Raw genomic sequence first — 26189 nt, forward strand, 5'->3', positions numbered from 1 at the left:
TTATTATAGCATTTTCCACAAATTGCTCCTGTCATTTCGCCCATTTGTTTACATTGCAAGTGGAAATGATTTTGTCGGACGTTTTGAATAAAGTTTTTATTTATCGAATTTGCAAGAAATAAAGATAAAAATGCTCAAAATCCAGTGAATGTGGACATCATAAACCAGTTATTCCACTCAATCTCAGCCTCATGTACGACTCGATTTCATGGAATAACTTAACTAGATACAGCCATAACGCTTTCCAGACAAACCCGAATCATCCAGATTATGTCCTCATATTTAGAGATATTACCGATGAGGAGGTAAAAGGTGGATCCCATCATCGTCGATGTGACCAGCACTCCTCCGAGCTTCATCAGGTGACCGTAGTAAATATCATTGGGCCACTTCACCCTCAGGTCAACGTCCTAACCAAAAGAATGACGTACATAAGGTGAAAGCATAATGTGTCACCTAAGAAGTTTAGTAAATTATTTATTTATTGCCTATTTTTCTAGATCTATCTTACCCGGGTTAATCCTAAAACCACTGTGGACACGTTCTGGCTTTCATTTCTTACGTAGAGGAAATGTTAACTCAAGTACTGCTTGCTATTCTTACCACATCCCATAATACTTCCTGCACCATGGGTGCACTCACAAACAGCATAATGCAAGAGAGCCTGCAGCAGTGCACACACTCACGTGCACACACTCACGTGCACACACTGCAGAGGCAAAGCGCTCACACCACCCAATACTCATGCGTGTTTCCAATCAAACACCAACACAAACACAGGTCCGTGCGTGTGTGGGGGCCAATGCAAGACCTCAAGCCTTCTGCTGCAGTTGACTGTGACGTTTCTGATTACTAATCTAGACAGCGGCACCTGCTTGGGAGACCTTTGTGTGGGGCCGGAGTTTTCAGCTTGCGAGTGTGTGTCATATCTGGGTGGTGTGATCACAGACCTCATATCCAGGCAGCGTGCGCACAGCCTCCACCACAGCAAGAGCAGCCAGGTGCTGCAGGAAGGGGATTCTCTGGCCAAGTCGGGAGCTCACCGCTACTTGCAAGTGCAGCGTGAACATGGCGCAACCCAGTGGGCTCAACCACATGTTCCCTCCTCGCCCTGCAGCACGGTAAACAAACACTATGTCAAAATATGCACGTGAACAAAGGACGAGTGAGAAAGGGAACACTGCAGAGTAAGATCATCGTTCTGTCTGTGTGGATGTTAAATGTGTAGTAACTGACAGGCTGCATGTTCGAGATAAGATTCTCTGGATCCCTTTTCTCATGAACCCAAATGAAATTTCACATAAACACAGATTAATTGTTTGCACAAGACGCTCTGGAATATCACAGCTAGCCAACTATGAAAAAACATTTAATACATTCAACTTAAAAGAGAACTGAAGGCAAATTTGTCATCACCAAAATTCTATTTCTCATTTTATTAAATACAGGAATGCATTTTTGAGAGCTATTTTGTCGCTGCTGTAGCAAGTTGTGAGTGTTTGAAATATGCTACGTGATACATCAGTCCGTATGTCAAAGCAATGGCCGTAAACGAGATTCGTCGAGACCTGCGCGAGACATCGTAGGACGGACGTAAAACGTACGGCGGAAATCAAAGCGACCGACGTCTGCCAACGTTGTCAAAAGACGCGCGCGTCGTCTTTCGAATGCTGATGTGATCGAGCCGGAAGTTTTGTTTGTTTTGATAGCAATCAGGAAAGTTTGAAAAAAGTAGGCAGTAATCGTCAAATCGTTTTTGTGCAATAGTTCGTCTGGAAAACAGTTTTCAAAATGGCGGCACTGACACCTGACTGACGCGTCACGTTTCCAAGTCTCGCACAAGTCTCGTGAAGATCGCGCGGATAAGCGACACCTGCCGTGGACCAGACGAACCAAGTTCAACATGGCTAAAAACCAAAAAGGCCGATAAGTATAATATTTAATTGCAATTAGCTGCCAATACGAGTCATGATATAAGGTTACTAAAACCGAAAACGTAACTGAATAACACGTTAATTAAGAAATAAAGCAAGTTTAAAAATGACTTCAGTTCTCCTTTAACGCAGTCCTCACTTCGACAGTTATCGGTATGTAAATTAGCATTAGTGTTATTGTACAAAATAACCATTTTATCAGTTATTAGAACACCCCCCCAAAAAAACAAACAAACAAACAAACAAACAAACAAACAAACAAAAACCCACAGTTAACAGTATTAACATGAACCGGTTAAGCAAATAAAACACAAGGTGGTAGTTCTGACATTTTAAAATGCGACATTATTTTTGAGTAACACTAACTATAATATTTAAAAATATTAACATAATTGAATAATTAGAAAGATAAAAATTTTATAAATCAATGAAAATAACTTCTCAAAAAAAAAAAGTCATAAAACCAACACACCATTTGAAGCAACCGAATTAAAATGGAATCCATAGGGCCCTAAGAGGAACAGTGTAGTGCACCAATGGCTGACCTTTGCCCTTCGTCTGACGTCCTGCCACAGCAATTAACCCCATATCCTCTGGTAAGTGCAACATCAATCTGTAAAGAGAAAAATTGCCAACCATATATTAAATAATTAATAAATAAACTAACTACATTAATATGTACGATTAGTCTCTCTATATTATACACCATCCAGTTTCTCCTCGAAATCTTATACGTAAAGGCGAATATGCTCCCGGCTCTCACTTTCTCACTCGCTATTCGGGAAAGAAGAGGCGACAGCTCAGTGCTGCTACGTTCTCAACCCACTGGACTTTAATTGAACTTTGACCCCCATCTCAGGGTTTCTAGCCCAGTGCTCCCATCAAATAACACCCCCACTAAAGTAAACAAGCGTCCACTTGACCCTGTGTCACTCACACACACACTTCCTCGGGCCACACAGCAAGGTGACACTCAGGTGTCAATCTCTCTCTAATTGCTGAACAAACAGATAATTATTCTGCCAGATGCTACGATGATTTAGACACAAGGTCAATACAGGGGAAACCTGCAAGTTCAAAAAGAGCCTAAAGAAACAATACGGATCCTGGGGGGGGGAATCCAAATCCTGGAACATGGAAGATTGCTTTAGATGAATCGAAAATATTTAGTAAAATGTTTCGAAAATGTACTTGGTCCCACACACACACAGCCTAAAAAAGGAGATGCTGGTCTATTCTGGGTTAATATCTATTAAACAGTAGCTTGAAGTGCACATTTTAGTTAAGATGTATGCAGACACCATTTCCCTTTCAGGGATAAACATTAACCGTTGGATATATGTGGAATTTAACCCTTTCTTGCAGTTTGAGAAATTCAGGGTCTCCAAGGAATTCAAACAAACAATCAATCTCAATAAAAGGTATCGCCAGCACCATTAGACTCTGCAAACTTCCTCTAATACATTTAAAGCCTCTTTTCAAATTACCGGCCATGTTGTTATGCATCATTATGCGCCTCGCCACTTTGGGAAAAGAATACTAAACACGCAACACTACTGTTCACCAATGCGGACACTTGCCTATCGAAGACAAACAAACAGTATTCCTGAAAAGGTATCCTTATAGTGTTTCCTTTACAGAGGCGTAATGTTAATGTTAAATCAAGCGCATCATCAAAAAATATTTTATTTTAGAAACACTGGAATCACTTTTACACATCTGACAAGTTTTGTGGAATTTGCATAATATATATAGGGGGTTGGATATTTCAATTAAAAACAAGACCAACTGTGAGCTACTGCTCACTTGCGTATCCCCCCCCGCTCTCGCTTACATCAGAATGCAAGCAATCGAAGGAATAGGACACCTATTATGAATGTTGACTTCAACAAATAATTAACCCTGAAAACAAGTAAAAAGCAGGGATTTCAAATGGCGTCCTGGTAAACGGTCATTTTGAAATAGCATTTTGCTTCTTGAAATGGCGTCAAAAGCCACGCTGTGCGTTTCGTAAATGCATTCAGTCGGTAAACAGGAAGTCGATGTGCAACGGACCTGAAAATGGTATGTACGGTATAGAACCCCAAGCTGAAGCTCGGTACCAAATATCAAGCAGTTGTGATTTGTAGTTGCTGAGCAAAGTGTTAGGAAAAAGTTTGTAACTCCACACTAATATATACACTACCGTTCAAAAGTTTGGGGTCACTTTGAAATGTCCTTATTTTTGAAAGAAAAGCACTGTTCTTTTCAATGCAGATCACTTTAAACTAATCAGAAATCCACTCTATACATTGCTAATGTGGTAAATGACTATTCTAGCTGGTTTTCGGTGCAATATCTCCATAGGTGTATAGAGGCCCATTTCCAGCAACTCTCACTCCAGTGTTCTAATGGTACAATGTGTTTGCTCATTGCCTCAGAAGGCTAATGGATGATTAGAAAACCCTTGTACAATCATGTTAGCACAGCTGAAAACAGTTGAGCTCTTTAGAGAAGCTATAAAACTGACCTTCCTTTGAGCAGATTGAGTTTCTGGAGCATCACATTTGTGGGGTCGATTAAATGCTCAAAACGGCCAGAAAAACGTCTTGACTATATTTTCTATTCGTTTTACAACTTATGGTGGGAAATAAAAGTGTGACTTTTCATGGAAAACACAAAATTGTCTGGGTGACCCCAAACTTTTGAACGGTAGTGTGTATATATATATGTTTCGTAAATACATTCAGTCGATGTGCGACAGACCTGAAAACGGTATACACGGTATAGAACCCCAAGCTGAAGTTTGGTATCAAGTGGCTATGATTTGTGGTTGCGGAGAAAAAGGGTGTTTCGGATGGACGGACAAAGGTAAACCAGTAGCCCCAGCCCCCCCCCCTCCTTCGGAGCGGGGGTATAATAAAAAAAAAAAAAAAAATGAAGAAAAATAGGAACTAATTTTAAACTGCTACAATATTTGCCATCAGTCACGTGCAAAGCTGCTACTAGGGCCACACATTCTCTATTTAACAGATGGAAATTTGTCTTATTCCAGGGTGGCTAGAGGCAACACACACACAGAGGAATCTGGAGGGAATCTTGGTGCGATCTGTCATTTACAGAAAATAAATTTACACAAGAGCTTAACCAGGGAGAACCTCAATTTCCTTGGCCGAAGCCTGGGAGGCTGAGACACAGGGCAGTAATTCAGGGCTTTCTGATGCAAAGAGACGGTGTTACAGAGACACAGACTTTAAACTGCGCTCCCATAATCCGTTAAATTCCCAGACCAAACAGTCTCTGTGAACAGGAGGCTTGCAGAGCGACTCTATTAGAGCGAGTGATATCTTTATCTCCACTGGATAAAAAGGAACACCGACAGTTGATCGCTCTACTCTGAGAAGAAGCAACACTGAAACTACTCCTGGCTCTTGGCTCGGTAGGACTGAAATTAGTGCTGCGCTACTCCTTTGATTCCACTTTCCTCACAAGCGAAGGAGCCAGACTTACAAAGGAAACACTCTGCTTTGGAGGGAAAAATAATGTTCCCGCTTACAGTAAATTGACAGTTTGGTAAGACTTATTTGAATAGCAAATCAACACTTAACCGCATTTTTGGAATTTTACCTCATCGTACTATTACATTTAGCCATCATTGCAGACAAATAGGCACTTATAAGAAATGCACATTTAAAAGTGGCCAAGGCAGAAGGTGCAGGAAACCAAATGCTAATTTGTAGACTTAGGAATTTCTTCGCTCAAACTCATGCTAATTAAATTGGACATATTGTAAGAGCCCGACAGCCAAAAAGCCTCCATCATGTGCCACCAGCACAAGGAAAAAGCAACAAAAACATAGGATGTGGGCGGCTGTAACATTAAAAAACACCCAGCCACACCTTGAACTGCTCCTGGCACATAACCCGATTTCCGAAAAATCCTTCAACTATCAATTGTGCTACAGAAAAAAAAAAAAAAAAAAGAACGCATGCTGGACTGAGGATAATTTGAAAAAGTGAATCCAGGTACTGAAAAAGGGCCAAGGGATAATGCTGGGAAAACAATATGGTGCTATTTAACCGAATCCCCGTCCTGCTTATTTGTTAAAAGATAGGGAATTAGAGACAAGGAAAGAGTCAGACAGACACAAACAGATTTTTCCCATGTCTGGGTGTGGGGCATGTGGTGCAGGCGGTAGGATCCTGACCCCGAGGCGATGTAGGCCGGTTAGGCAGTGGGGCCAAGCGCCATGGATAATTGAGAGCTTGCGCTGTTTGGCAGGACCACCAGAGAACCCCGAGCGTTGGATCGTGACGAGCACCGCTGCTTTACAAATCAAGAGGCGACAAGGGTGCACAAGAGGCCCAGACGGCTCTCTGTGCTCCTTCAGCCAAGCAAAATGAACTTTTAATAAGAACATCAGCAGCTAACAGTGCGAGGAGAGCCAGGAGTGACCTCTCAGACTGCCGCTGCCACACCAGCGTACTTGTGCCAAAGACTAAATTAAGCACACCTAAGGGAGCGTATGATAACAGCTCTGTGTGTGTGTGTGTGTGTGTGTGTGTGTGTGGCCAGCATTTCCCTTTGAATGAGTAAATGTGTGAATGGATGAGTAGAAAATTGTTTTTTGCCAGCATGGGGGGGAGGGAACAAAACAGTTATGATTTAAAAACCTATTTTTTTTCCCCCAACTTATAAATTCATGAAGCAATTGAAAATTTACATTTTTTTTTTCCAGAAACAATTTAAAAGACTGAATGAAAGCCTGCAATGGATTATAATATCCAGTGCCCGCCACGATTATTGGAACCCCTTATAAAGATTTGTAAAAAGGGTTAGAAAAAAAAAATCCCCTTTTCATGAAGTCGCTTCATCTCACGCTGGGGGGGGGGACGACACACATGTGCCACTATTATTGGCACCCTGCATGTAGTACTTTGTACAACCTCCTTTTGCCAGTAAAACAACGCTGAGTCTCTCCGATAACATTTCACAAGGTTAGAGATACAGAGCAGGACATCTGACACCATTCCTCTTTCCACAATCTCTCCAGATCATCCAGGGTCTTCGGCCCTCTCTTGTGCTCTCTCCTCTTCAGCTCAGCCCGCAGGTTTTCACTGGGGTTCAGGTCAGCGGACTGAGATGGCCAGGGCAGAAGCATGAGTCTGTGCTCAGCGAACCATTTTTGTGTTGATTTGGACATATGCTTCGGTTCATTGTCCTGCTGGAAGATCTAGCGATGACCCAGTTTTAGTTTCCTGGCAGAAGCAGACAGATTTTGATTAAAAACGTCCTGGTATTTCATGGAGCCCATGATGCCATGTACCCGAACAAGGTTTCCAGGGACTTTGGAGGAAAAACAGCCCCAAAACATTACAGAACCTCCAGCATATTTTACAGCTGGGATCGGGTTCTTTTTATTATAGCCGTCCTTCTTTTTACCTCAAACCCACCTTGAGTGTTCACTGCCAAAAAGCTCCATTTTTGTTTCATCAGACCAGAGAACACAGTTCCAGTAAGAGTTGTAGAAGTGTTTCGCAAACTTAAGGCGCTTCTGTTTGTGGTTAACAGACAGAAAAGCATTTTTTTCTGGCGTACCTTCCAAGTAATCTGTTGGCATGGGGATGGCGTCTGATGGTGGTTTTGGAGACTTGGAAACCCGAAGATTGTACTTTTCTTGTAATTCACCAACAGTGATCCTTGGGGATTTTTTGCCTGTGTTACCCTCCTCCTCACTGTACGTGGGGGGAAAAACTTGGGTCCTTTTCCAGGCAAGTTTGTAACAGTTCCAGTTGGCGTACTTTTTTTTTCTTTTATTGCCCTAACAGCAGAAATGGACATTTTCAAGCAAGTAACTTTTTTTGGGGCTTTTTTCACCTTTATTATTGGATAGGACAGTGTAGAGACAGGAAATGAGCGGGAGAGAGAGACAGGGACGGATCGGGAAATGACCTCGGGCCGGAATCGAACCCGGGTCCCCGGATTTATGGTATGGCGCCTTATCCACCTGAGCCACGACGCCCCCGCAAGTAACTTTAAAAAAAAAAAAACATTCCCTGACTTAGGAAAGTCAACACATTCTCCCTCATTTGGTTTGTGTGTTCTCTTATCTTTCCCATGCTGAAGGATGACTAAGGGTATTTGGCCTCTGCGTCACCTCATATTTGTACCGCAGTTAATCAGGAAGTTATGAATTACAGCTTGAAAGTCCAACTCAAAAACCTACAATTTAAATGGGAAACATGCTTCAGTTACATTGTGTTCACTAGAATTTCCAGGGGTGTCCTTGTGAAATGAAGCAACTTCACCAAAAGGTGGATTTTTCTCTCATCTCATCATCTCTAGCCGCTTTATCCTGTTCTACAGGGTCGCAGGCAAGCTGGAGCCTATCCCAGCTGACTACGGGTGAAAGGCGGGGTACACCCTGGACAAGTCGCCAGGTCATCACAGGGCTGACACATAGACACAGACAACCATTCACACTCACATTCACACCTACGGTCAATTTAGAGTCACCAGTTAACCTAACCTGCATGTCTTTTGACTGTGGGGGAAACCGGAGCACCCGGAGGAAACCCACGCGGACACGGGGAGAACATGCAAACTCCGCACAGAAAGGCCCTCGCTGGCCATGGGGCTCGAACCCGGACCTTCTTGCTGTGAGGCAACAGCGCTAACCACTACACCACTGTGCCACCGTGGATTTTTCTAAAAAATAAAAATAAAATCTTTACAAGTGGTGTGTGTGTATAAATATAAATGTATGAGAGAGACAGACATTCACACAGTACCAGTCAAAAGTTGACACACCTAGTCATTATCGTTTTTCTAATTTTGCTGTAAATACATTCCTTAATCTATAACGTGTCCATCACCAAATTAGACTGTAAAGCAACCTTTAAACACGACTTTGTAGGTCAAATAAACGCATGCTATGCACTAATTTCAATTTACACATCAAAGGTCCAGCTGATTTTCTCCAAACTTGGTTTTCTGTTTCATTTCATTTATTTGTTTATTTAGACGGGACAATGCGTATTAAATGAACACTGCATACATGAGATATGCAGTGTAAATACACCGGAATTAGCAAGAATGCTAAATTCCATCTGTAGTCCCCAAACAAGAAAACATAAAACGCTTAACAATACAAGTTCATAAAAAAAAAAAAAATCACAACTCACAATAGACCAATAAATCAAAAAGCCAAAACCATATAAATGTGTACAATCATGTACACACACACACACACACACACACACACACACGTATACACGACTGCACATATATCAATTACCGTAAAATACCAAATAATAGCCGAGTTCCAATTAACCGCCGAGTTCCCTTTAACAGCCGGGTGTACGCGTGTGTTGTGACAAATAAAGGCCGGTTCCGAATACTCGCCGGGGTCTAAAAAAAAAAAAAAAAAAAAAAAAAACGTCCGAACGTTCTATCTAGAATCTTGAGGCCCAGCACTTTTCTGGTTTTCTGGTGTTTAAACGATTTTGCATTGCATAGTTTTCTACCGAAACAATATGAATGAATGAATGAATGAATGAATGAAATTATTTCTATAATACTGTTTACAACATTTTGTTACGTGATAATAAACATGCCATTTCAATGTTATAATCTTGGTCTACCGTAATATTTCTTGAGGAATGCAACTCCGTAACTTTTGACAGATGTCTTAGCCACCCCTTTGGGTATACCCAACGAAAGTGTGGTGACATTGAGGACTGCGGGTTTCCAAGGTTGGACTGCTGCTTCTGTTAAACGACCTAAATTGCTGAATGCATGCGTCAAAGCACACACTGAGTTTTATTAAAGACCTTATACCATTTCACTTGCCCTTACCCATTCAGATCTGGAAGACGCTTTACAAAAAAGGTGAGAGCGTTCTAACATGCATTTCAGTCTGCTCGCGGCCAATCTAATCCAAGGGGCCTTTTCAACAAGTAATCTGTCGTGCAAGTTGGGCAGAAGCACGCGTCAGGCAGGCAACATGTAGGCCTACAAGTCAGTAACCTATTCAACTAACTTTCATCCGAACTTTAAGTTTTCTACGGGGTCGAGCCACCGTACCAACTCACTCGGGGAATAGGCTCATATCGGCCAAATAGGGAGACGTCTTGGAGAGAAACGTGATGCAAGATGACAGTATGTAGCCACTGCAGGTCACTTATTTTTCAGCATAAGAAAAAACCCTTTGGTTTGACACTTCGCACCCTAATTATGTTGCTTCAACGTCGCGCCCTCCGTGCAATTTCAGATTGACAGACATCGCGAAGCGCAAAGGGTGGAGGCTGCATGGGTGAGGGTGATGGCAAGTGACCATAACTTTGCAGAGTAATTAAATCACAGTGCTGCGCACAGACAATGGTGTGGTTTCTTGATTATTTTGTAAAGCATGCGCTTAACTAGTCATTAACAGGAAAAGGTGTGTGATTTATCCTTTATCCACCCCGACTGTGCCATGCGAAGATGCATTCTGCGTCTTCAAAATTCCCCGAAGTCGGCACCGTGCTATCTGTAATCTAACTCTAAACAAACTGTAAGTTATACTGGTTAAAAGTAGGCCTATCTGAGAATGATTTTCTTCCCCGTTTTGAGGTAGATTTTGGGGAAGGTGTTTGTGAAGAAGGAATTAATCGCCTGTTCCAAATAGCCGCCTAGTCTCTAATACGCGCCGGGTCTCTTACGTGATTGAGACAAATAATCGCCCGGGCTATTATTTGGTATTTTACGGTATATAAACGTATGAACAAACTCCCCTGTGCGTGCAACATACAGTTACATGCACAAGGGAGACCCCAGACTGAACATGATTACAGATGCTCACAGGTTTGTTTGTCTAAGATCCAATCTGTAAGTTGTACTTTAAAAGTTCCAAAAGACGGACACTCTCCGATATTCCATTCCAAACATCCCTGAACTGATAACACGTTTTGGGCAAATGTTGTGCGTCTAAGGCCCTGTCCACACGGCAACGGATTCAGGTGAATCTGATAAAATTGCTTATCGTTTCGGCCTGGCGTCCACACGGCACCGGCGTTTTGGGTGCCCCAAAACGAAATCTTTTGAGAGTGGAAAGATCTGGCAACGGCGCCGTTGCGAAGTCGTCTGGATGAGTAGAACGGATTTGTTTACGATGACGTCACAACCACATGTGCTTCACGCCGGGCAGAAGTGTAACGAACTCGATGCGAGTTGTCAACAAATCCTATAACTTGGTTCATGAAATGCGCTTACAAAATATTTTCACTGTGAATATTTATAGTGTAATGGTGCAAAGTGAGAGAGAGAGAGAGAGAGAGAGAGAGAGAGAGAGAGAGAGAGAGAATAGCCCTTAGGGCAGAGTCAATCCCGCCAGCAAAAATAGGGGAAAAAAAAGGAGCGATCTCACCTCTTCAGATGTTGGTTTAAGTCCTACAATACATTCCTCAAAAAGGGCGTAGAAGAACAAATTAATCCATCAACGTGTAGCATTCAATTTATTCCGGACCATTAAAGACGCCGCCTTCCACGTAGAATCATACGTCATCCTCGCCGCCATATTGGATGGGGCAAAGCGGAGAATAAAGATGCCTCATTCATGTGCTGCGTTGAACTGTACCAACAGGTTTACCGTCCAAACGAGATCACATGGGATTACCTTTCACAGGTGAGACTGGAAAAATACTTTTCATTGTATTTGGTCATTATAACGTAATTTTACGAACAGATTTTTCTGACTGTGGTTAATATGAAGTCTCGCGCATAATAGTTTATGCGCATGCGTCCTTACTTCTTCTATTATTCTGGTGTCTCCGATGGGACCGTCTTACAGCGCACCTAGAGGTGTGGCATGTGTATTGCATCGTTTTCAGCAAGCGTTGCGTTGCCATATGTACCTGATATTTTACTGATCCGTTGCCCATGTGGACGCGATATTTTTTTTTTTAAAATCTCGTTGGCGTTGTCGTGTGGATGGAGCCTAAATTGCACCTCACAGTCCCCTCTTATGACGGCTCTGGTCCCTATGCTCCTATCTGGCTGTTTTTTTATGAACTCTTCCAGGGGAGGCGGGTACAATCCGTGTAGGGATTTATAGATCACACATACATGTTTAAAAAGCTTAAAATTGTCAAAACTAAAAAAAAGGTTATATTTTTCCAGGATGTTGCAATAATGGTACGAATATGTTCTTTTATCAAGTACCTTTAGGGCTCTCTTGTAAAGTTGTTCAATTGGTCTGAGAGTCGTGACACCTGTGAAGGACCAATTTGAGAAGCAGTAGTTGATGTGAGACAAGATCATACAATGCAGGTACGCCTTGGCGGCACCGGTTGTTAAGAAAGGTCTAATTTATTTAAAATTCTGCAGATTAAACTTGATGGTATTTGAGACCTTCTTGATGGGAGTTTTAAATGTTAGAGTTGGGTCCAACGTCACCCCGTTAAGATGATGATGACAAACATTTTTGCTAATTTAGCCGGATTGGCTGCACCAAATTTAACAAACGACCCCTTATTTTAAAGATAAATAACTACAAATTTAGAATATTCAATAAAACAACTTCATTTTTTGACCAACTGGACTTATTTTGTGGCGATACGCCTCATGTCTCCATATAATCCACTGCAAGCTTTAAAAAATTTCAAGTTTTTCAGGAATAATTATGTCAAATTGCTTACTGAATCTAGAAAATGTGAAAAAAAAAAGAGTTCAAATAAATCTTACATTATATGAGGAGAAAAAAAATGAAAGATTGGAGAAAGAATGCAAGATGGGAACTGAGCAACAAAAATAAGACATTGAGAGTGGACTTTCTCTCTTGCCCTTTGCTCTCTCTTTCTCTGCCTTTGTCCAGTGGAAATCAATCTTGATAGATTAGCATGCAAAGTGGCATCAAATTAATTTCTGCTACACAAATATGAGATCAGGCTTGGATCAGCTCAAACAACTCTCTCCTAAACAGAACACTCTTACTGGCACAAAGAGGCACCTTCAATAAGAGCTGTGAGGCCGAGGGGTGTGTGTGTGTGTGTGTGTGTGTGTGTGTGTGTGTGTGTGTGTGTGTCGGGCAAGATCAGGGGTGTGAGGGCCTGAAGTGGACAACCTATAATAAGCCAGAGCTCAAGTCTGTGAGCTTTGCAATACACAGTCTAATGTATTCCTCCAAAGTTAATCTCATTTTGAAAACCCGTCCACCAAGCAGCTCAGAGGTCGTCTGCGACCAAGGAACCCGAAAACACATTAGAAAAATTCCTAATAACGGCCACAAAGGAGAGCTGGAGGATAGAAAAAAGGCCCACAGTTAGCAATTAGACGTCGACAATGGCCGAGTTTCACTACAACTGCAGCCTATCAAATGCCGCCATTCCAGCAAGTCCATCACCGCCCCTTCGCACAAGAAAAGGTGGGACTATCTCCAGACGAGTACACAAACCAAAGAGAAAGGTCCAGGACTGATCTGCCTCAACAAGAGAAACTGCATGTCCAATTTGCTCTACATTTAGCAAATGAATGAACTAATTATTTGATTAATAAGATTCGGGTATGATTGGATTTGCAGTACGCTCGGTTCTGATTATTCTAATGAACCGTGTTGAGGAATTTAATCTTCTTTCTGTGAGGGCCATCACTGCCTACAGAATGCTATCTAGTGTGAATGTGTACAGTTGCTGAAGTGATATGCGCTACATCCCATAGATATAAATTTGAACTTGATCGCCTTTTCGTCACCGTCACAGGCTCGTTGTAGGACACTCGTTACATATGAAACCGTGGTTCTATGAACTCTGGGACATTGTCAGGAGTGGCAAGAATCACCTTTATACCTTCTTGGGTGAGTGCACATACATGCAAGACCATCCAAAAAAGTAAATTTTTCCCCAAATATGGCTGAATCATCATCATCATCATCATCATCATTTCTGGACAACGCATGACAATGCTATGAGAAACGTGAACCACTTTAGCAAACTGGAAAGGTGTTATCCAGCCTACTTATGACGCCCACCAGTAGTTGGCTAGTTACTGTTTAGGAAGCCCCTTGTGTCTTTCCCCTGTGACAAACTAGCAGATAGAGTGAGGATCAGATGACCACTGTTTGGTCTATGTAGCACCATAGGCTATGCACTAGGCACAACAGAGAACACGCTGCAATTTCTGCTACAAGACCTTGGGCCGAAACCCTGGGTTTAACCACAAGTTTATTCAAGGGTCATCTGGCCACCAACAAGGCAAGCTTATTGCCAAAGCACGTGGTTCTCCCACTCTTTTTGCTAAAGTGATCACTAGCAAAAAGACAGTTTCAGAGACGCCCATTTCAGATCAGCATCTGGATCATAAAGGAGGGGCTATGAGAGACATCAACACAAGGGGGAGATCTCATGGTACTCTCTGGGGAAACTGTTACATATGGAGACACCTCAGCTCAAAGAAAGGTCATAAGTTTATAAGACACCAAAGAGTTGCCATCCAAGATGCTGGGACATTCCAAACACATTTAGTGTAGATGGGGGCAACCCTCGAAAAAGCCAAGAAGCCTTTATTTGTCACACGTAGGCTCAAGCACAGACTTAAGCACACAGTGAAATTTAACCTCTGCATTTAATCCATCTGAAGCAGTGAACACCACACATACGCACAGCAGTGGGCAGCTATGCTACAGCGCCTGGGGAGCAGTTGTGGGTTAGGTGCCCTTGCTCAAGCAGGCCATGGCTGCTCCATGTTAACCTAACCACGTCTTTGGACTGTGGGGGAAACCGAAACACCCGGAGGAAACTCACGCAGACAAGGGAGGAAACTCACGCAGACATGCAAACTCCACACAGAAAGGCCGCTGGGCTCGAACCCAGGACCTTCTTACCGTGAGGCGACAGTGCCAACTACTACACCACCATGCTGCCTAGCAGTTTCTGATTTAACTTTGGTATTCTGGGATTTGTTCAGATCTGGCAGATGAGGCGCACTCCATCTGCAAAACACTTTCCACCTAAGGGCATACAAGACTCATGTACTAGGGGCTCTTGTCCAATCGTGTTTCCTGGACTGCTAGACAGCAATCCTCAGTCTGTGCTTCATCTCTAAAGGCCAATGCCACAGGAACAGGTGACCTGGCTGGGGGTCTAGCCACAGGCTGATAACCAACTGTTCAAAATTCCTCCTAGCATCCTCACCAGAAGCTCTTACCTCACAGCAGGTTGGATGATTCAAACTATCATTGTCTATTAATGTCCGCCACACGGAGTGACAGGCGAATGAATTGTGCAGTCAATTGCGCAATGTCAGGCAGTTCTTGTCAGAGCTTACCATGACACCATAATGCAAGCAAGGAAGCTAGACATCCCAAACAGTCTACTTGTTATTGAGAGCATATAGGAACCAGTTGTCCAAGTACGGCAGTATCCCAATTCCTCTGGCCATCAGAGCAGAGAAGGCCACCTGCATACATCTTGAAAAGAACCGTGGTGAAGGTGAAGGGTAACTGGATTGCCTACCCTTGGAAAGTAAATCTCTGGTCTGGGGTGGTGGGAATCTGTAAATAGGCATTATGCAAGTATGGCATACATTAGATTTGGCAATTTTAGTATAGGGAAGGCTATTAAAACCAGTTCAGCCCAATCATATTTAAAATTGAATGCAAACCTTTTTTCTGAACAAGAAAGTACATTGACTCAAACCTTCTGTTCTTTGGGGTACACTTTTTGAGTGCACATCTTATTGATTACTGCCAATCTTACTGAGGTCTGATATCAGTAAGACTCTGAGATACAAGAAATTTGTGGGCTGACGGTAGAAGTGGAGTTTGCATCACTGCAATATTGTCAGCAGGTCCCCGAATATTATGCCCAATTAGTAAGGCATGTGTGTGCGTGTGCGTGAGGTCGATAGCCAAACCCCTGCCCTTTATATACTGGGTATAGAGCTTCATTTGGAAGCTCAGAGAAATTATCTCCTATAACATTCAGTTGAATCCTTGCGCTGTGGCATAGTAAATATTGCAACCAGTGCTGTATGAGAGTGCATTTGGTGTCACAGTTTAAACAGTCCATTTAAACAATCATTACAGGCATTTAGCAGATGCTCTTATCCAGAGCAATGTACAACATACCCGGAGCAGCCTAGGGAGCAGTTCAGGGTTAGGTGCCTTGCTCAAGGGCACTTTAGCCATTCTTGCTGGTCCAGGGATCTTTCGATCCCAAAGCTGTTTCTCTAACCTTTAGGCCATGGCTTCCTAGCCTGGGCCCACCCATCCTAAGTGTGACGCAACACGGGGGGCTGTTGCGAACTTAGTCTGGCAAGGCAAGCTATCTCCAGCTCTTCCAAGCTCCCGAAAAATCGGGAGCCAATCAACTTTGAGCATCTCCAACGGCCCTGGGTAGAGGCGTGTTCAAGGCAGTGACGTAGTAGAACTGCGACCGGAAGCCATAGATTGTTTACAGAATCTATGCTAGAAGCGCTTCATTCACTAGAAACATTACGAACATGGAGCAGCGGCAAGCCTTTGACACAGCGGTAGATGCTGTATTGAAAGCATTCAACGGGAAGTTCTCATTGAAAACGGAGCTTGTTACTCAAGCAGTTTCCGTCGCGTCACATACGTCAGAGGAAAGAATGATGTGATTGGTTTAAGCTTTGTCACAGCCTTTTCTGGCTTCGACCAGTAGCAAACTGAGGCATTTCAGGGAGGCGGGTCAACCACGCGCTTTGGGAAACGGTTGGACTTAATATCTATGCCAGACCAATGCTCGCAGAGCTTTGAAGTTGCGTTAGCCAGACTAATGGCTTCCCCAATCAATGATTTTAGTTGAGCCAAATTTGCTACCAGGTCATCCATACTCCGAGAAATTGTCTTTGGATGCTTTTCTGGTTTTGTACTGAACTCATCATCCTTGTCAGATGTAGGCATTTATGGCTGGCAAGAGAATCAACTCAACCAATGCTAGCAACATTTAACCACCAGCCTGCCAGTCAGTAGATGGCAAGGAGTGTAGAAGAAACTTTGAGCAGAGGAAAAAAAAAAAACACAGAGGGAGGAGAATGATGGGTGACCTGACTCCAGCCCCATTACGCAGGTCAGCAGAGTCCAACTAACTTATCAGGCTCATGGGGTATGCTCCACTCAACCATACTTTTGGCAAGTATGCATAAGTCCCTGGTCAAGGAGGTCAGTGCTCGAAGGAGATGGTGCCAGCCCAGAAACACCAACCCCATCAGAAGAATAAGTTTTGAGCAACAGCGCCAAACAATAGTGGCTACCTCAAACAGTTCATTGAGTGAAGATAGTAAGATTAGTGACAAGGAAAACCGGCAGCATGGTGGTGTAGTGGTTAGCACGGTCACCTCACAGCAAGAAGGTCCTGGGTTTGAGGACCGACGAGGGCCTTTCTGTGTGGAGTTTGCATGTTCTCCCCGTGTCTGTGTGGGCTTCCTCCAGGTGTTCCGGTTTCCCCCCCCCACAGTCCAAAGACATGCAATGACCTGGCGACTTGTCCAGGGTGTACCCTGCCTCTCGCCCATAGTCAGCTGGGATAGGCTCCAGCTTGCCTGCGACCCTGTACAGATAATGGATGGATGGATAAGGAAAACCAAGTTGATGCGAGAAGACACCACAGACTTTCTCAGCATTATCAAGAAAGGGCCCTAGTGATAAGATTGTGTGTGTAGTACAGGGTTATCAGCGAATGAGCAGCAACCAGGCCTCTGAAAGGCAGAATTGTCTGGAAGCCTCTTCTGTCCTGCCATTGTAAAACTCCTGATTACAACACACTCATGACAAAGAAACACAAAAGGACCAAAAGGGAGAGAACTCCTCCGAGGACGGATAGCTTTCACTGCCGAGAGCACATCATGTGTGGGAGAATGCAGATCACAGGCTGCTGAGCCCAAAGGGTCACTTACACAGTGACTGGAGAGGGGGGTGTGTGGGTGAGGGTCAGAGAACACAGAGCCACCATCACAGAGAGATCAGAGAGAAGGACACACACACAAACAAAAGCAGGATTTGCCTCGCCAGTCCTTACTCTTACTCTGCTAAAACTGCTTTTAGTCTTTCACTCCCTATTAATAAGCCGAGATAAAGTTGTCCAACAGCGAATGACAGGATCGAAGTGCTTAGGCCCTTGGCGTAGATAGCACAGCCGCTACAAACGATCAGAATACACATGCTTATTCATCAAAACTCCTAACTTCTAATACTCTCTCGAAAACAACTTCTAGAAAGTTATCGTAAACATTCCTGGGTTCTGTGGTTACATCAACCACAAACTTCTGGCTTGATCTGGAAATGCAATTCAAACAAAAAACATGCTGATTGTTGGCATCAGTGCACGTCTTTAAAAGTGGATTTTCCTCACTTACCATAAAGCATATTAGTATTGATCAGTGGCAGGCAAAAAAAAAATGTGATGATCGATAGAAGAGCTCAAATCTGTAAATGCGATTAATTGGAATAATCCTGTTTTCTGAAGAGCCGCACACATTATCATTTTCAAACAGAGGCTCAGAGCTGATCAATCAGAATCTTTGACCATTACTGGATCAAGTCAGACTCATATCTCTCTCTCTCTCTCAGCCATGAACGGTTAGCATACAGAATACAAAACTTTCATATATTTGGCTGTGACCAAAACGAATCATAAAAATAATTTCAACTCAAGTTCAATTCAGTTTTATCACCGTCACTTTTAATCATCTTTAACACCACATTGTTTTGTATAATGTTTAGTGCTGCATGATGTTTGTAGTCAGAATGGCCAGACCTATCAGTGCATGTTCATTCTCCCAGCCTAACCCTCTGCTCTATTCTCAGCAGCGATGTAAACTCTTGGACCATCTGGCACTGACGGAGGAATAAGAATATGAAATAAGGGCTCATAGCATCTGCTTACAATTTTAGATAATTGGTCGGAGAGTCTGCAAGGTCAATTGGACCACTTTTGCTTTATGTACAAACCTGCTGCTTTAGTAACTGTGAACCTTTTCCTTCCCCCCTCCCTCCCACTCCTTACCCAGCGTTAGTGTTTTTCACAGGAAACGGAGTCTAATTCCGCACAGTGTCCGTTTGGATTTCGGATTCGCTGTTAAAACAAGCACTGATTGCAGCAATGGGGGCCAACAGCGGTGCCTCAGTCTGCAATGTGCATGTGTGGGGGCGTGCATGTTAATTACTCTTGGACATCAAGAGGAAGGTGTTTGACTGACCTACTTATGCATTCGCTTCTAAAATAGACCTCAGTGGAGTAATATTGCCCGATGAGCTCGCGTAACCTACGGTTTCGAAAGCCAGGAATGTAAGAGAGTTGCAGAGGAAATAAAACATTATATCCTTCCGTGTAATTATAATACTTCAGGAAAAGTTCACTTTAAAATGGCCTTCTGAGTGACCTCTGTAGCTTCAGGTGAACTGAAAACCTTTTGCTTATACGCATGATGGCAGAGAGCTTCAGGCACAAGAATCTAAATTGCAACAGCAGGAAAATGATCATTAAATCTGTGCAAACGCGTACGGTATGTCTGTATGTGTAGCCGTCTGCAAATTGACATGGACAAGCATGATGTGGGACTGCTCCCTTATGCTTAACCAATAAACACCTTGCACGCTTAAAGTGCCATTCCACCATTGAATGTATTCTTTGGCATAAAATACAATATATTTTGACAACATATATAAATGGTATCACTAGATAGAGAAATCCTTTAGCTTCAAAATGATATATCAAACATACTTTTTTGACAACGACAAGTATATTAATTTTGCGACCAAAGTCACCTACCCTTTTAATTTCCGCGCGTGATGTCATCGGCAGGTTCCCCTTCTTGTGTACCACGTGAAGTGTGACGTGGCACATATCAGCAATGGCGGATAGAACGCGATAAAAATAATACCAATAAATCTAGCGAATACCAATAAATCTAGCTAACTGAAAGATTAACTCAATTTTTCGCAATTTTTTTGGCCCCCATATACGAGAAGAAATGACTCTCTCACTTTGGGGGTTTCCTGGTCTAAAAATAGACCGACACGTGGTACACAAGAAGGGGAACCTGCCGATGACGTCACGTTTCACTACCGCGCGGAAATTAAAAGGGTAGGTGACTTTGGTCGCAAAATTAATATACTTGTCGTTGTCAAAAAATTATGTTTGATATATCATTTTGAAGCTAAAAGATTTCTCTGTCTAGTCATGTTGTCATAAAATATATTGTATTTTATGCCAAAGAATACATCCAATGGTGGAATGGCACTTTAACTGACATGAGCAGCCGTACAGGTTAGTGTTAGACATGAAAAATGTACCTGAATCCAAAAAGCACATCAGGTTATATGATTCCCTGACAGCAGGGATAGGCATTACTGTAAAAATATTATATTACAATACAACTTCATGAGGGCGGCACGGTGGTGTAGTGGTTAGCGCTGTCGCCTCACAGCAAGAAGGTCCGGGTTTGAGCCCCGTGCCCGGCGAGGGCCTTTCTGTGCGGAGTTTGCATGTTCTCCCCGTGTCCGCGTGGGTTTCCTCCGGGTGCTCCGGTTTCCCCCACAGTCCAAAGACATGCAGGTTAGGCTAACTGGTGACTCTAAATTGACCGTAGGTGTGAATGTGAGTGTGAATGGTTGTCTGTGTCTATGTGTCAGCCCTGTGATGACCTGGCGACTTGTCCAGGGTGTACCCCGCCTTTTGCCCGTAGTCAGCTGGGATAGGCTCCAGCTTGCCTGCGACCCTGTAGAAGGATAAAGCGGCTAGAGATAATGAGATGAGATGAGACAACTTCATGATACACAACGTGCATCTCATACTTGTAATCTCGGAGATAATATTACATTGGTGGGTCACCCAGATGTACCTGACGATGTAATTCATCAGGAATCAACCATACTCCTAAAAAAAAAAAAAAAAAAAAAAGGAATGTGAAGTTATTAATTAATAACAAACTCGGCTGATGCTAAATGATGAGCTTAGGAGAAGAATCCATTAACACAAGTGTTAATAAGAGCAGGCAGTAGCAGTGTCGTGCACACTAGGCCTGCTGGGAGATGCCCTTGCCCCATGGTGAGTGGGGGCATTGGGATTCTGGCCCAGTTATGACCTTGTGAGAACACTGGCCTGTCTCTGCCTCTACCTATTATTAGGCTGTTCTGGTCAAACAAAGCACTAATACTCTGGCCAAACATACCGCTCCCCCTCCATCTCACTCTTTCTCTCTTGCCCTTGCACACACACACACACACACACACACACACACACACACACACACACACACACACACACACACCCTGTACCATCGCACCCCCACAGTCACACAGCTTCTCCCTTTTCAGTTCAGTCTTCAGTCAATACAAGCTTATACTATACCCAAAACCCAATAGTGCCTTATTACTCTGCCTGCTATAGGCCTCTTTATCTTCTTGGCAAAATGGATATTTTGCTTCATTAAGGTTTCATCCATTTCAGAAAACTGCCAATGATACCTTTCAAAAAAGGAAATTATGCTGCAAATACAAGAAAAGCAATTTGTGCAAAAAGTGTGACCTGTAACAAGATGTGAGCCACATTCAGTGTTCCCGAAATATCGTCGGACACCAGCCATGACAGACGAAAAATTCAGTTGTCCTACGTAATTAACATACACTACTGTTCAAAAGTTTGGGGTCACCCAGACAATTTTGTGTTTTCCATGAAAAGTCACACTTTTATTTACCACCATAAGTTGTAAAACGAATAGAAAATATAGTCAAGACATTTTTCTGGCCATTTTGAGCATTTAATCGAGCCCACAAATGTGATGCTCCAGAAACTCAATCTCCTCAAAGGAAGGTCAGTTTTATAGCTTCTCTAAAGAGCTCAACTGTTTTCAGCTGTGCTAACATGATTGTACAAGGGTTTTCTAATCATCCATTAGCCTTCTGAGGCAATGAGCAAACACATTGTACCATTAGAACACTGGAGTGAGAGTTGCTGGAAATGGGCCTCTATACACCTATGGAGATATTGCACCAAAAACCAGCTAGAATAGTCATTTACCACATTAGCAATGTATAGAGTGGATTTCTGATTAGTTTAAAGTGATCTGCATTGAAAAGAACAGTGCTTTTCTTTCAAAAATAAGGAAATTTCAAAGTGACCCCAAACTTTTGAACCCCCAGTCAACCTGACCGATAGCTATTGTAATTACCAATATAAACATCCAAATCTAAAACATGCCTGAATTTAACGTGAGAAAACAACTCACAAATATTGTATTTATCGCAACTTAATAAACAAAGTTCTAATACTCCATGCATCAATGTCTTTACGCGGTTTCACATACCTTAAATACACGTCAATGTTGCACAGAGTTTTCTCGCAGCGACCTACTTAGTTCATTGAGAAGATACGTTATCGATCGATATGCTGTCCGAATGCATTCGCGCCATATTTGTTTACCTTGTCACTGTATGGATGGCTCTGATTGGTCTGTCTATTGAGGCCTCTCCCTTTATCCAATCAAAAGTCGCCTTACTACCTCTTTTGGTTGCTCACTGTCAAAATGTCCATGCTGAATGCAGCCGGTAAAAGCGTGCATTGTTTTTTTTGGGAAAAAATGCAAAATTGAACACGTCAAACCGTAAGTTGCTTTCAAAAGGAAAACATCTGTCAATTCTGAAGGGGGAGGAAGCAGCCATGTCGTCGTTTTCAAGAGGTATGGCGAGTTGGGAGGCCTTGGCTTCGTTACGATTACGGTAAAAAACTCATGTTTTGTGACTACTGATCGTGCTGTCAAGACTAGCAGGAACCAGCAGCAAGATGTTCAGATGTGTGATACTGTTGATGTTGAAAGTGAAGCTGTGGCTGGTTCTGATGGAGATGTTGAAGAACCTGTTCCTCACATGGAGGAGTGTTATGAGCAGGATTCTGATCTTGATGCAGGCTATGAGAGCTTTGATGAGCAGGATGAGGAAACTAACAACCGTCTGCTTGAGAAATTCAGAAATGAGGTTTGATGTGTTCAATGATAAACTGATACAAAAAATATCAGCAACTGACCGTTTCAACGTGCTGGAAAGGACACTGTCGAATAGGACGTTGTGGAATAAATAATAGTCCTTGATTTTCTTGCTTGTTTTCATTCATTTTACACAAAGCTAAAATTGTCTGACAAGGACTGAAAATTTTAGTCCTGGATTGGAAGTTTTCCGCCTACTGGAAAAAAATAAACCATCCAAAACAAAAGGGCATGATATTAAAGCACGTACCCCAAATTATTATTATTTTTAAAAAACCCTGATATATACCAGTGGCGGCTGCTGGTTTTTAAAATGGGGGAAGCCCATTTTACGCATTCATCGTAAAACCTGTAGGCCGGATATCAAAGCATAGAAAGGTGTGCCCCATTAGCACAGTGAACTAGACAACCCTACCTAGTGGCAGAAAGTATTTTTGCTTGTACGTTTCATGTTATAGTCTGGCTTGCCAGGCTAGTGCCTCATATCCTTAATCAAAAATATCAAACATCCAAAAAATCACTGGCTATTCAACGAAGAGCCTTGAACATCATACCCTGATATGCAACACAGAGTCTTTAACACAACACCCAGCTGTGCAACACATCCTTGAACATCTTCTGCAACACAGTCTGGAAATTCATGACCAGGTAGGCTATGCAACACACACAACCTTGAATATTATACCCAGGTATAACCTATAACACAGAGCCCACCATTCTCTTAACATTACTGAACAATATACACACTTCAGATTCATGAACATGAACACTATTTATACACAAATTCTTCCCTCCGCTCCTTTTCCAGAAAATGGTCTGTGACCCTGTCATACCAGCTGGTTGTGCTTTCCAGAGACTTCACCAATTTCTGTTAGCAGCTAGCACTGCAGATCCCAATAAGGCTCAGGCTAGCCTACAACCAGATTGAACTACAAATGAAATAAACGAGTGAATTCACGAATGATCAAACTGATAGAATGGATGAAAGTTAACAGAGCACAACGAGTAATATTTACATTTACAGAGTAATGTACAGAGACATCAATGAGAAGAAACGTTTATATGAAAAGAAATTCGGACAGCACTTTGGCACACGACTACACTTTCTCGACATCCGCTAGGGACTGACTGATCATACTTCCGTGTTCCTCGCCTAAGTACCGCCCTCCTCATGTCTTTCAAACACTACCTCCAATAATCCTTTATCAGCCCGGCTTCTTGTCCCTCCCACTGTCTCGTTTAGTCCCAGAGAAGCCCGGTTTCCCTGGAAGTGACGATTTTGTTGATTTTAACCAATAACAACTAGCCGAAATTGGCTGTTCAGAGCCGTCTCGTAGACTGCAACGGATACCCGGCTGCCAGTCAGTGTTGCCAGATACTGCTGACGTTTTCCATCCCAAAATATATTCAAAACCCGCCAAAATGCACTTAAAACCGCCCAATCTGGCAACACTGCTGCCAGTCCATAGAGCCCATTGAAATAAGAAAGGTTACAGCCTGGCAGCAAAGGTGATTCTCGTAGCGAACTGCAAGTTCGTCAGACATCACTCAAATAAGTTACAGAATAGTTATGAACATAAATACAATCTTGGGCATATATTATGTTATGCAAGTTATTGTTTTAATGAGAATTCAACGTCGTAGACGCCGCAGTTTGGGGAGAGAATTTTAGGGGAAGCTCGGCTTCCCTTGTTGTCTCTGAGAAATCGCCCCTGATATATACACATTTTGTAAAATCTACTAACAACCTGTTGATACCACTACCATAAGCCCCACACACTTCCAGCCAAATAATAGGGAAAAGTTTTTTTATAAGGCTAAACTCAAGTTTGAATAATTGATCCTTTCTGGAGAAGCATTATATATTTCTATCCACATTCACTGGATATGAGAAATCGTGCGCTCTGATTGGCTACTCGACTACTAGGATATCAGCTCATGTACCGTGAGTAGAGAAAACCAAAACGGCGGCGCCTGTTGCTGAACCAACCGAGGACGAAATAAAAACTCGAAAACAAAACCCCCTAAAAAAAAAAAAGCAACAAAACAGGGAATAAAAGTATTTAAATGTGAAGAGCGTATGTATTTTTCAAGAATTATTATTAGAACATTTTTTCACAAATTGATACTGTCATTTCACCAGTTTGTTTACATTCTAAGTGGAAATGATTGTCAGATGTTTTGTATAAAGTTTTTATTTATTGAATTTGCAAAAAATAAAAATGCTCCGTTTCTCAAAATCCAGTGAATGTGGATAGAATAAAACAGTTATTCCACTCACTCAATCTCGTTGTACATGGCTTATAGCCAACTCGACTATCGGCTCATGTATACACACACACACACACACACACACACACACACACTTCCTCGTGCTTTAAAGCAAACTGATTTTACAGCAGGGTGCTGAACAAAAGCGCATTCTAAACAGACATTAAAGATTAAAAGAACCTATAATTTGCAGTTATACATTTGCAAAGCTGAAGCAAAAAGAATAAAGACGACCAAGGAAGAGAAAGTGTCGACTCTCAACACGTTAATCGAAGTGGTAATTGGCTTATGACCTTGCACAGACCTGCTCTCTTTCTTTGTAAAATACAAAAGGATACAGAGCATGCTAAGGCACTTGGAGGATGTGATCTCGAAAAGACTGTTAAGAAAAAAAAATACTACTATTTAATCAGACTGTAAAACAGAGGACATCTGGAAATTACTCTCATAATCAAGCAAGAGGGAAATCAAACTGTAGCCATGTTTCTTTTTTCCTCCTCCACCTTGCTTTTTTTCGTTAGCCTACAAGCCTAATGACAACACTGTCACTTCCAATCACTTCAGCTGCGCTCCAGAATCCATTTTTCAAACTTTATGACAGCTCTAATGGCTCCCACCTGCGCCTGTGATCCAGCCTGTTGACTGGCGAGTTTGCCGTGTTAAGGGGAGCCGCAGACAAAGAGCTCCATTAGGCACAGCCGGCCCTACTGCAGTGAGCTCACTCATGCATTAAATCAGTTCCAGCTCAAATCTTCAATTGATGCCCCCCCACCCCACCCCTAAATGTGGGAAGATGGACGCCTCCCCCACCAGCGCCACAGCAGCCACCACTGGCAGTGCCACCATCGAAGGCTCTAATGCCAGGTGTTTAGGTATGACAATGTAATGTGGCCTATTACATCAAGGTATGTGAATGCACCATGGCCTCAAGTGCTTTTAGGTAATACTTTCTGAATGCAGTGTAACCACAGCACTGGAACACGGTTTGAGTTTTCCACTGAAGGACTTAATTATTGGTTTTGAGCTACT

General features: G+C 42.6%; 1 protein-coding gene across 2 annotated transcripts in view; it reads right to left on the reverse strand.

Annotated features, from left to right (window-relative positions):
• hlcs (holocarboxylase synthetase (biotin-(proprionyl-CoA-carboxylase (ATP-hydrolysing)) ligase)) overlaps positions 1 to 26189 on the reverse strand; it is a 96735-nt gene that overhangs the window by 24601 nt on the left and 45945 nt on the right. For both annotated transcript variants that reach the window (XM_060909149.1, XM_060909150.1), the window contains exons 7-9: positions 2480 to 2547; positions 951 to 1111; positions 296 to 410 (exon numbers count right to left, since the gene is read on the reverse strand). In XM_060909149.1, coding sequence (XP_060765132.1) covers positions 296 to 410; positions 951 to 1111; positions 2480 to 2547 — 344 coding nt within the window. The remainder of the gene's footprint in view (positions 1 to 295; positions 411 to 950; positions 1112 to 2479; positions 2548 to 26189) is intronic.

This window comes from Neoarius graeffei, chromosome 25 (assembly GCF_027579695.1).
Source record: "Neoarius graeffei isolate fNeoGra1 chromosome 25, fNeoGra1.pri, whole genome shotgun sequence".
Classification (NCBI taxonomy): Eukaryota; Metazoa; Chordata; class Actinopteri; order Siluriformes; family Ariidae; genus Neoarius; species Neoarius graeffei.